The following is a 13097-nucleotide window of genomic DNA, read 5'->3' on the forward strand; positions in this document are numbered from 1 at the left end:
TCTATAAAACAGAGAACAAAATAAATTTGAATGTCTACACTCTACGGAGTAAAACTTTCAGAGCATGAAAATGAAAACAATAATGGAAGGAAGATGGTGGCCCCAGAAGGGTAAAACCATGGGATCACAAGGAGCTCCAATGCTCCCGCAGCAACATTTTTGTTCTGTTTTTCTCTAAACTGATCACAATGAAAACAAAACCAAACATTTTAAAGGCTGGGTGTGGTAATGTATGCTCTTAATTCCAGTGCTTGGGAGGCACAGACAGGGGGAATCTCTGCCAATTCAAGGCCAGTCTGGTCTACACAACAAGTTCTAGACCACCCAGGGATACAAAGACTCTGTCTCAAGAGAGAAATATTTTACTTTCTTATCTTTAGGCATACATGTAAATACAAGTTTGCAGGATACTTAAGACAAAACATATCCTTCTAATTGCATATGCTCTGATATTAATTTTCCGTTGCATTAAAAGCAGTAACAAGTCAGCAATCCTGATACAGCATATAACTTGAAAAGGATCTTTCTAAGTCATAAATTGGATGGTAGTCTGCGATGTTCATTGTATTATTAAGGTTATAACTTACCAGAAGTCATACACATTATTTTATAACAATCAAGAAACTGAAGAAGATGATGAATGAATTGGGTTTTCACCACGGTCCTTAGAGTACACTACTATAGGGCCTTGAAGGACAACATTGGGTCTGGGCTGCTCTAGCTCAAGCCAAGGGTCTCTGGCTAATAGATTTTGGAATTGACTCTGCAACCCCAGCCAGGTGGAAATAGGAAACCTGCCTTCTCTTGACCACAAAATGCACCGCTTTTCAAAAAAAAAACAAAAACAAAAACAGCATAATGATGGAAAACACACCGGCCATCCAAAAGCGTGCTACAATCACATCTATGCTTGAGTGCCATGTATACAGTCTCACCCCAAAGAAAAGCCACAGCCAGGAGGAATGGAAGGCCTGTGTCCCATGTTTCAACACGGACATTTTCAAATGGTAACCACCGTTCAGTTCTTGCTTTACAGGACACTTGGGTGTCAGCCTGAAGAAGCTCCTACCAGTCAGGAGCCTGTCTTCAAAAGCAGGGCTTTGAGCTGGGGATAGTTCGGTGACAGGGTACTGCTTAGGACCATGGGGCCCTGGGTTCAATCCTGGGTGCTACACTCAATACCACAACAATACAGGGCTTTCCTCAGGAGAGTCAAGAGGAAGCCTGGCTTTGACTGAGCATCTACACCTCCAGCAGAACCCTGGCCTTTCTGAAACTGCTACTTCTCAGAAAGGGAAATAAATTTGTTGCCTTTTGAGGTCCTTTTAATGTACGTTTATGAAGCTACTATACAGCATCCAAGGTAGATATGATGACAATTGATTTTTTTTTTCTTAAAGAAAAATAGGGGTCGGGGAGAGACTGTGATATTTGTGGGAGAGGCCAGTGAAGCTTGGTAGATGTCACTAATTTCCCTTCTGCAAGGGCGTTATCTCCTCAGCATGTCACTCACTGGCTGGAAAAGCGAAAGCAGTAGGAAGGTGATTGGCTTGGCCTATGTGTACCTGTCACTTCTGTGTGGCACATATTCAAAGGAACTCGTAAGACTCATCGAGATGTGGCCTGAGCAACAGTGAACATCCTTCCCTAGCATGCCACCTGAACAGATGGATCTGCGTATAAGCGCAATGAAGCCTCCCGCTGACTCATGGGAGCTCAGAGGGGCCTCAGATAACACAATGTGTGTTTCACATCGCAGGTTTGTGGACTCAGGGGTTAACGCTAGGAAGTTCAGCTTTTGTCCAGCTTCCTTCCAATAGTTAGGAACATGTAGACTGCATTATAAAAATGATATAAAATGCGCAGTTGGGGAAATCTTCCTCTGCACACATTAACCATCTCTAGATGTGAGAGATCGAGTACACGATCCGCTTTTCACTTTTGAGATGTCCATTTCAAACCTTCAAAATGTGCTACCTAGCAACTGAGGCATATGAAACCTGCCTCAGCTTCCCGGGAGCCTGCGGCTTGTTGGGATTTGATTCTGAATGATTTGTTGGAATGCCGTACAGGACCCTACTTGAGGCGTTAGTTACACTTTCAGGAAGGCACGCAAACTCTTACCTCTCCCCCTGCTTCTAGTCTGCTGGCATCCTCTGAAGTACTGGTCAGATTTCCAGGGTGAAGGAGAGAGTCATCGTCTTTGCAAGGGCTGTTGACAGCCTCTAATTCATCAAAAAGAATATTGACATCCTTGGCCACTAGAAACAAAGGACATATGTTAAAATGGGCTAAGAAGCTGGCCTGGACGTCAACGCAACGAAAGGAGGCATCTCTCTCTCTGGCTTCTTATGCATGCATTGTTTCAACACCACCTTGAGTGACATCCCTTCCTAAGGAGAAGAGACGTCAGAAGTCAAACCTGATTGGCCAAACAGATGACTTTAGGCAAGGTAAAAGGAGGTAAAACACTGTCATGCCATTAACATAATTTGTCTTCCAGAATAACAAAAGGTGATTTATTCAGCTTTGCCTTTATATAAGTGTTTAGAGAAAGGCGCTTTCATTTAAAACTACCAAGGATTCACTCTCTAGGTTGGAAGGTGAGCTGAGCTTTTTAATGCTGTATTTTCTCACTTAAGAGCCACACAGCTTGACAAGGCAACCCATAAAAGTGCCACTTTCGTGGCTTAGTGACGTTTACCTCTTCCTTTATAATCTTTGTAGTAGGTCCAGGAATGAAGCCTACAGTTAGGTTTCCTGCCTTCCTTCTTCCTCTAATGATGAATAGGAAGGCGTCAGGCATCCAGAGCCTCCCCCTATAGACAAGTGATGTTAATGACACGACAATATACAAAAAACTGTGTGTACACCAGCGTTCTAGGGGGAGACTCCAGAGTCCAAACGCACCCTGCAGCACACCATGAAGAAATGCCCGAGTACCACTGGGGGAGTGGACAGCTAGAGCTCTTCCTCACCACCTCAAACTATGGAGTTCTTTTTTTCTTATTTTGGTGCTTTAAGAGTGGTTTGTGACTTGGCTTGGCAGAAGTTGCTGCCTAAAATGATTATGTGGGAGACTGGATTTACGTTTTCATTCTTTCATTCATAAATATTTTAGACACAGTCGCATTGTGTGTCAAGTGTTGGGCTGGGTGACAGGCGTAGTCTGGTGACTAAAAGCGATGCCACCCGAGTAAATGAAAGCAAACATTAAGTAGTTTTAAAAAAAAGAAAGAGAGAACGGAGTCATGCACAAAGAAAAAGATAATTTATGTAGTTGGGGTGTCCAGGTCCTGAAACTACAGCCAAGTATGTGAATTTACACAATTCATTTGTCCTTTCGAGCTTTACACCTGTATGGCAAAGTGGATGGGAAGAGAAATCAAACTAACATTCATGGCTTATTGAGATAGGCTCCTTCATCCTCCTCCTACAGAGGCGATCAAATTTCTAGACCCCATGAATATGTTACTTTACGCCAATAAAGGCTTCCAGTTGCGGGACACTTTTTTCCTGGATTGTATGGTAGGTTCCATGAAATCACAGGTCAGAATCAGAGCGAGGAAGTGGGAATGCTATGCTGTTGGCTTTGAAGACAGAGGCCGGGGCCATGGACCATAGCACGCAAGTGGCCTCCAGATGGTCCCATGCAGCCTCCAGCAGGCAGGAGGGCAGGCACCAGGCACCGGCCCCTTGATTTTAGCTTCTGACTTCTAGAGCATCAGATCACAGATGTGTTGTTCGAAGATGCCAAGCATGGGACAGCGAGCCAGTGCTGACGAATGTAGTCACCGTTGGTATTTAGACTACAATGACTACAGAGGACAAATCATCATCATCATCATCATCATCATCATCATCATCATCATCATCTTTCCACATAGCAGGGGCTCAGAGAGAGGAGCTGAAGGAGACGATGTTTCTCAATATGTGCAGTGTTTCAAAGACAGATTGCCTGACCACCCTGAGTAGAGAAGACCCTTCACCCCCTTCAGAATCACACTCTTCGCACTATTTACTTCTTTCTCAGCACTGAACATGGTCTCTAATTACCCGGTTTATTCACGGGTGTGGATATGGATTAGTGGTTCATCTTATCAGAAGGCAAGTTCCACGGAGCAGAGGCCCTGTTGGCTATTGACAGATCTACAGAGAACCTGGCACAGAGTCAGGCCCCTCAGTACGCTTGTTAAATGGCATGCTGGGGACTGTTAGGTTGTGTAGAGCGTGGCCTCGTGACATATGAGACAAATGAGGATCTCATTCCTCTAATGGCATCGAACCTTGGACTCGCACTCAGGATTTTTAATGGATAAGCTGGGACTTTACCGTTTCAAATCGTGATGAAATTGCAGGTAGTTATTGACTAGGTTTGAGCGATAGGGTAAATTGTCATTTTAACAAATCACAGGCCTGTTGGCTATTTCAAGCACTTGGTTGCACGAACCTGTGCTTCTGTTTGCTTACTAGTATCACAGGGATAGAAATATCTTAGACTTCTTACTGTTCTGTGGATATTAAAGGCCCTTGTTCTAAAGTCTCGGTCTTTATGCTCACATTGTCAGGAAGTAACAAAAGCTCTAATATGCTGGACCTGGCACAGGGGTCTTCTGGTCACTGGGAGATTTTTTTCTCTCCCTTTTAAAAAATTCTATCCAGGAGTCCAGAGAGGCCTTATTTCGCCACGCAGTCTCTGCTAGGATGTAGTTGCCTTGGCATAGGACCAAAAGCAATAGGGCCAGCCAACCATGTAGTCAAGCCTCCAAAACTGTGAACCAAAACAACCCTTTTCTATCAGTGAAGAGATTGTCATGGGGACTGGTTACAGCCACAGGAGGCCACTGTGGAAAGGGGGCATTGAGAGGCGGAGAGCTGTTGCTGCTTTGACTGGGATCTGAGGGTGAGAACAAGCTTCTGGAACTTGCTGGGAGGAGGAGTGTAGAAGCATTTGAGGAAGGCTGGGAAAAAGCCTCAAATGCTGTAAGGAGAGTTTAGTGGGAGATTCTGATGAAGGCTCTTATGAGTAGAACACCGTTGGTAGGGGCCGTGGGAAGGAGTTTTTCAAATAGACATGAGGAGTCAGTGGGAACTGGAGTAAAGGTTGCCATTGCTCCCGCGTAAGGAATTTGCATGAACTGTGCCAGTACTTGAGTCTGTATAGGAGGCTGAGCTAAAAGGTGGATGATTGGGTTATAGGCCAGCCACTAACAGAGTGGTTTGGGCACAGATAGCTGAGGTGCCTATTTAACAAATCAAAGACGGCCTGGAGAGCAGGTTCTCCCTGCAACCCACCCCCCTACCCCCCCCTCCCTCAGCCCTTACTTGTTACAGGGCCCTCCTGGCTGACATACCCCAGCCCCTACTCCCAACTTCTCCAGACCAGGCCCTGGGCTGTCCTTCCTCCAGGTGCCCTTTCCTATATAATTCAACCATTTGGGCTACCTTCCCTTTTGTCTACTTTTTGGGCCTCCTGGCTGCTGCACTGGATCCCACTCTCTCCCTTCCCTTCCCCTCGGTCTCCTCACATGACTCAGGGGCACACCCATCTCCCGGAAGTCTCTTCCTCTGCCTAGGCTCCCCCAAGCATCTACAACAAACTGTTTTCTTTCCTCATATCTAGGAGCAGTAATTTCCCTCTTCTCTCTTTTATTTCTTTTTTTCCATTCAGGTATCACTGGCTGATTTTTTTTTTAAAGCCAAATTTACCGTGAGGATTGGGAGCAAAGTGAAAGAGGGCAGAAAGACTGGGAAAACTTAGAGTCTGGCCAGAAAAGCACAGACAAATAAAAAAGGTATGCAGCTCAGTTGGGTGCAATTGCTAAAGGCATTAGGATGGCCAGGAAGATGCTAAGAGTGCTGCAGCTGCGACATAGGAGAGACACCCGCAGGCAGTTTCAGACCCTGGGTTCCGATACAGTGGCCAGGAAGATTAAATGGGATAAAGGATGCGCGGCTAGGATGGTGCCATAGAGAGACAAGAAATGTAGGCTGTCCACTGCAGACTCTCAAACACGTGACTCAGCGTTCTATCAGTGCAAAAAGGCAAAATGGGCGTTAACAAAACGGAAGGATCTGCTTTGAGGGACTGATTGGGATGGCGCGTTAGTTAGCTTCTCAACACTACAATCAAATATCTGACAAAAAAAAATCAAGTTGGGGGAAGAAAGACTCGTTTTAGATCACGGTTCATGGGGGAGGGGAGCACAAGGCCGCCGTGGCTTGTGAAGCTTAATGGCTGGCCACATTGCAGAGGCCCTTGTCGGGAGGCTGTGAGACGCTAATGTTGTTCCTTCCCCCTCTTGTTCAGTCTGAGCCCCTGACAGTGGGATGGGCACATTCACGTTGGATGGTGAGTCTTTCCTTCTCAATTAACCCTCTCTGGGAATGTGGTCACAGACATGGCCAGTGGTGTGGGGGACCTGCCTGCTGTAATACGACAAAGGGATTGGCACTCTCTGTAGCTCCAGCCCTTCAAGCGAGTGTCCCACGAATAACGGGGTGTTATGGAGGTGGTGTCAAGGCTGAGAAAACCCACTCTGTATTAAGCCTCCAGCTCTTTGACTCTAAGGGAAATGGCTAACGGAGAATGGACGGAAGCAAGGCCCGTCACCTTCCCTGATGCTGCCCACATGAATTAGTATCTGGAAGCTACCGTGGGGCTGCTGCCATTGGAGCACTCAGAGGAGTCAGTACACCATAGAAATCCATGTTTTGGAAAATAAGGAATATTTAATTTAGTCATCTTTATCACTTGCCAAATGCTCCATAGCGTCAGAAGACATTAAAATCCTTTATCAGAGTGTGTGCAGCTAAGCATGTCATAGGTAGAATACTGTGACCAGGTGCACACTCCAAAGACAAATAGGAGGGGGACTCTGAAGTATGTCACCTTTGCCCTTATGTCTTCATCTTTAACTACAGGGCAGGTTTTAGGAACTACGAACATTATTCTTATAAACTCACATTATCTCCTTCGGGAGAAAAATAAGCCTTAAGTTACAAAGTTGACCAGTATTTTATTTTTATTTTTTCCTTTTTTTATTAATTTATTCATATTACATCTCAGTTGTTAGCCCATCCCTTGTATCCTCCCATTCCTCCCTTCCTTCCACTTCCCCCCTACTCCCCTCTCCTATGTCTGTGTCTGAGGGGGACCTCCTCCCCCTGTATATGCTCATAGGGTATCAAGTCTCTCCTTGGTGACCTATTATCCTTTCTCTGAGTGCCACCAGGCGTCTCCATCCAAGGGACATTGACCAGTATTTTAAATCTATTTGTTTGACAAGTATTTTTAAATATCTACTATGCCTAGACACCACAGTATGCTAGAGATTGGGGCTGAGGCACCGAGGATAGATTCTTGCCTGTAGAGAAGCTCACTGTCCATCCTAAGTGGGAGCAAGGCTTCTTTCTCCATAGCCCAAACCTCACAGAGATGCCGCAATTCACAGAAATTCGTGTGATAATAAATTCTGTCACCTCTCTTAAAAGTTTTTTTTTGCAGATAGAAAATATTTGATAATTATGTGCATAGTAGAATTCTGCTATTAGGCTCATTAAGTGAGGAAAGGAGCCAAAATTGCTCTGGGGGAATCAATTAAAAATAACAAGAGGGAGGGGGCATGGGAGAACAACAACTGCGTGTGATCCAAGTCAGGGATCTGTGCCACAGTCAAAGTGAGCAAGAGCTCTGTGAACAGAAGTGGGCAGCAAGGAGGCTGGGGCTAGGTGGATTCAGTCCCTTTGGGGAGCAAAGGGGACACCAAGCTGATTCTCTGCTACCGATATTAAGAACTCAAAGGCTTAGAAACAGGAAATCAGAGACGCACATACAACTGAGCAAGAGTCAAGGGCTTCCAGTTGCCCAGGAGAAAACACTAGCTATGGTGTCTGCGTCAAACGTCCCCACCCAGCACAAAAAGAACATTTAAACAGTTGCTTCTTTCTGTTCCAACCTAGGAGAGGGACAGAGAAGAGAAATCAGAGGACCCGGGAACCAGGGATAGCCTGACCCTCTTGCCAGGCCGACCAAGGCTATCTACTGGTGATGAGAAAGCTAATGATTCCACTCACCAAACAGTTATAATTATTTCAGCTGTTTCTCTAGGGGGAACTCCTCTGCGGCATTAGGCATAGGCGACTCTTAATCCTCTAAGGAGAAGAGGTCACCAATGTATTGCAAGGGGAATAATCCGATTAACTATGAGTTATGAGCCATGTGTTTGTTGAGGCAGCCGTTAGTGTCAGGCGGCAGAGGCACAGGTATGAAGAGGTAAGCCTGGAAAGCCTTTACTCACACTTTAGGCAAGAGGATGACACTGGGAGACGGTGTTATAAAAACAACGAAGAGAAAAAAAAATAGTAAACGTGTTTGAGAAATAGTCTAAAAGGAAGTACAGGATAAAAAAAAAATCAAAGACCTTGATTCATCGCTCTTTAATTTTCCAAATGAGCCATGTTGTCACTGCAGTACTTTAATCTTAGTACTTCGTGCTGGAGACAGAACAAGGTGGAGTTCTAAGTCACAGAGGAAGACATGAGAGGCCTCTGCAGCGTGATCCTGGTGTCTACATTTGTTCTGCAGAGTGCCGGTTCATTATGCTATTTCTGTCATAAATTGCAGATTATTACGTCTGAAACACCGAATTCTGAAAGCATTGCACGCCGACCTCAAGGCCCCACTAGGGAGCATAACAAAAGGGCACCTCTAGAAGCCTTTCGGTACATAAAAAAGAAAAAAAAAAGATGGTTTGCCTCTCACTTTTTAACACCGGGCTGTTTATAATAATTCTATTTTTATGTCTGCATTGTGTTTTCTGTCATTTAGAAGACTAGTTGACATGGGGCTAGCAAATAGGGATATTCAATATTAATATAAAAATTTAAAAAGCTGCCAATTGTCAGCGTATATCAATAGTTATGCACATATATATATTCTTTGAGAATTGTGTATGTTTACATTTCACACCTCAGTTCCTTCCAGATCTACCCTTCTTCCCCGTCCACTTAATTTGTCTTTTTTTTTTTTTTATTGTTTCAATCCATTAGGTCCAATTTGTACTGCCCATAGAGTCTTGGCTATGCGCCTTCCACTGGAGCACGGTCAATATATCAGAGGCTATAGTCATAGAGCAGGCTGCATCTTCCTCCCCCAGCTGCCAACGACTGCCAATAGCTATGGGTGATACATTCATGCTGCTAACAATCGCCAATATCTATGCGGTGACACTTTCATGCTGACCACCCCTCTCCATGCTGGGAAAGTTATTTTTCTTATTCTTATTAGCTTAGTGATGTTGTTTAAAGAAAACATCAGCCATTTAGAATTTCGGGTTAAGAATCTTCTGCAGGAAGCGGGAGGCACAGAAAGGCAGGGAGGCTACAGTTTAGTGAAACCGTCTCCTCCTCTTCCACCCACTGCACCAGAAGCTATGCCGTGTCTGTGTAAGACTGAAGGAGAGCTACCAGGAAGGTCATCTTCGCCCCCTCTGGTCCTTCTAGGTACACGTTAAGGCCCTGGAAGCTCCCACTCTCATCATTAGTTGTCAGGAAAACCTGCTGAAACAGGAATTCAAAGGATCCGCCTCGCATCCCAGGAAGAGGGCGTGGACTTTCTAGGACTGGAGTTATGGACAATTTTTTGAGCCACTGTGTGGGTGCTGGGAGCCACAGTCAGGTCCTCTGTAACAGCAGCAAGCGCTCTCAACTGCGGCGCCATCTCTCTAGCACCAGGCCGTGATCTAGGTTTGAACTTTCTAAAATACTCACAAATTTGTATTCTTTCTATTCGATTCATAAGAGATAGCCATAAAGCGAGAACCATTTTAAACTAGCAAATAGCTAGCAACATTAGACAAACACATCTTTGAGGTTTACGAATGACCAGTTACTGTAAAAAAAAATACTTCCTTATAAACTATTACTCTTTTTGATACAAGTTAATTCAATCCTATAGACACACCGATTAAGCTCATTTCCAGCATGCACATGAAGCCAAATTTTGTCAATGGGAACTTTTTTTTTTTAATTCTTTGAGAACTTCACATTCTATCATCCTTCACGGCAAATGAAATAATTACATAATTTTATAACTGTCCATGAAAGCCACTTTCCGTCCCTTGTCTATTAATTTGATTTTTTCATCTTCCTGGGGAAATTTTTTTTCTTTTTTATTCACTAACTAATATGAAGGACTGACCATCCGGAACAAATAACTGGTCCTTGTACACTCTTAATCAAAACCTTTTCTTCCTTTTATATAGCTTAATCTTCATCTCCATATGTTTAAATTTGGAACAGAAAATATGTATGAAGGAATGAGACGGAGGCTCCGGCAGCCTCCGTTCTAATCTGACCTCCAGCCTTTGTCCGGGTTCTTTGCTAACTTCCCCATCTACAATTATCCCACATGAAACACTAAGCCATTCATCATCTTATGAAATCATGGAAATAGTACAATGGTGGGGAAGGGCTGGGAAAAGGATGAGATGTATTCACAAGAAAATTTATTCGGAAGAGGTCAGAAGTACAGAAGTACGGGCCTTGCCTGGTATTTTCAAAGCCCAGACACACACACACACACACACACACACACACACACACACACACACACACACACACACACAGAGAGAGAGAGAGAGAGAGAGAGAGAGAGAGAGAGAGAGAGAAAGAGACAGAGACAGAGACAGAGACAGAGAGACAGAGGATGGAAATGCAGTGTTTCTAATTCACAAGTGGAAAGCCCTTCAGGTGCATCTCCTGACCTGTTCTTCAAATGTGAGCCTTTCAAGCTCAGCCTCAGATATTAGCAACCAATGAGATCATCTGGAGTTCGCCTTGTTCATAAAACAAGTGACATCGCGTGCTCAGGGCTTAATTTGTAACTGTGCAAATGTGTTGATCAAATACGACTCTCAGTGACAGTCACTGGAGACCAACGCGTGCAAGAAGAGGCCTCTCGCGGATAATCAGCGTGTGCCTCACTTCTGCTCATGGGCCTTCACCGCCGACTCCAGGACAATATGGTTCTGACTCTGGTTTAGTGTGAGCAAACATGTAGTTCTTGCATTTGAGCATAGGAGCAATATTTGGTTTTTTTTTAAATGATGTTTTCATTGGTTATAATTGATCTAAACCGAAAACATTTTAAATATTTTAAAAAGTCATAATATTGTAAACACACAGAATTCTCCAAGGACCCCAATATCTTGTGGTTCAGTTTCACAAATTAACCCCAATCACAAAGTCTCTTCTTTTCTCAAAACTGTTTTGTACAATATCTCTTTCATGGTATGAATTGCTCATTCTTGTGAGTTTTGAAGTACCTAAGCTGCCAATTCTTTTTACCCTTTCCCAACATTATAACACTTTTTTCTTCTTGCAAATTTAAAACTCCAAGTGAAACTTACTTTCTTGTATTGCATTAAGAATCTCTGAAAAGTCCACATCACTCTTTGGGCCGTCGGGCAGTATTTGCATATCCAGCTGGTGGCCTTGCAAATCCACTCCACCTTCTAGAGAAACGAAAGATAGCCATAGAGTTTGCACTGCTTATAGGAGGGCCCAGCATTAGGGCCCCCGGGGGAGAAGACACATCAACCACTAATGCTAACAGCTAGTTGATTTGTTAGTGATGCCACAATTGGCTTCAGACCCGGACAAGCAGCTGAGATGCCTTTAACCGGGTTCTCCCAGCATCCCTCAGTCCCTACCTCTTACAGGCATGGCTGGCATACCCCGCCCTCTACCCTGAACTTTCCAGCTCAGGGGCCAGGGCGTTCCCTCTCCAAGAGGCACTTCAGTATATAATACAGACATTTTGGTTGTCTTCTCCCTCTCTTTCTGTCTGTCTGTCCATCTGTGTCTGCATGCACACTTTCTCTGTCTCCCTCCCTGCATGGCAGCCTCCCTGGCAGGGTTCCTCAGGACCAGTGAGCCCATCCAGTGCTGCTCCCAGTTAATCTGCATTTAAATACTTTTTGACTTGAACTAGCTCCTTTCACCCACAGATGAACGCTAATCACCCACCTCTTAGACAACAAATTTCAGAAGGTGGGGGGGAGAAAGGCAGACAATCTCACCACTATGTGTCAAAAACCGTTCCTGCTGAAAAATAACACAACGGCTTTCAATAATGCAACATGCTTTGTCGAACTTGCTGGCAATTTCCTAGCTAAAACAAAAACTTAGCTTCCAATCAAGGGAATTTAAAATTATTCTTATCTTCTCTATGTAGATAAAATGTGGCATTTACCAAAACACTTCACGATGCCATTCTCTTCGAAATTACCCTAATTTGTTCTTGTGGAAGGATTTGCTGTCATAATATGACAGAAAACAGGGTATCAATATTTTCCTGCTCACAATGAGATTTCTCTGCTGCAGTGTTTATTCTAACTATAGCAGGATCCTTTTTCAATCTATGGTACAAAATATTTAAGCCTCTTGTGGGACCTTTGTGCCGCCAGGTCATCTGAGCGTGTTCTTAAAAGAAGGAGGCTTTTCCCTGCTAGTTCACATATCCACAGAGCACGTGTGATTAAAAAAAAAAAAAGCAGAGACCAAGAAGTTTTATCATTAGTAGTGCTTCCTTTTAAAAATTAATTCTTCCCTGATGCACTCCATCTCTCGCGTACAACCCCTACTGCAGCCCCCCCTCCCTCCACTAGTCCAAGTCCTGTCACCTTCCCTCTCCCCCGAGACCCACTTCCCCCGCCCCCAGAAAAGAACAAGCGTCCCAGTGACATCAACCGACCATGGTACAAGACACAGTAAGACCAGGCACAAACCCTCACAATAAGGCTGGGCGAGGGAAGGCACTAGGAAGAAAGAGGTCCCAAGAGGAGGCAAAAGAGTCAGAGACGCCTCTGCTTCCACTGTTAGGAGCCCCACAAAGACACTGAGTTGACAACACAACATATATGCAGAGGGCTTAGTGCAGACTCAAGCCAACAACATAATACCATAATATATATATATATATATATATATATATATATAAAAATGTGTGTGTGTGTGATGTATGTATGTATATGTATATGTGTGTGTATGTATGTATGTGTGTGTGTATATATGTATATGTGTGTGTATGTATG

The 13097-nt window shown here is 44.2% G+C and overlaps 1 protein-coding gene across 7 annotated transcripts in view; it reads right to left on the reverse strand.

The window, feature by feature from the left end:
• The window catches only part of ANO4 (anoctamin 4), a 381965-nt gene that overhangs the window by 158338 nt on the left and 210530 nt on the right, over positions 1–13097 (reverse strand). For 5 of the 7 annotated variants that reach the window (XM_084795289.1, XM_084795288.1, XM_084795292.1 and 2 more), the window contains 2 exons: positions 11412–11516; positions 2125–2261 (listed from right to left, as the gene is read on the reverse strand). The exons of 1 other annotated variant lie outside the window; for it this stretch is intronic. In XM_084795289.1, the coding sequence (XP_084651415.1) occupies positions 2125–2261; positions 11412–11516 (242 nt within the window). The remainder of the gene's footprint in view (positions 1–2124; positions 2262–11411; positions 11517–13097) is intronic. One more of the 7 variants, XM_084795290.1, reaches the window with a different exon arrangement.

The sequence above is a fragment of the Acomys minous genome, assembly GCF_964271855.1.
Source record: "Acomys minous genome assembly, chromosome: 9".
NCBI classification, from domain to species: domain Eukaryota; kingdom Metazoa; phylum Chordata; class Mammalia; order Rodentia; family Muridae; genus Acomys; species Acomys minous.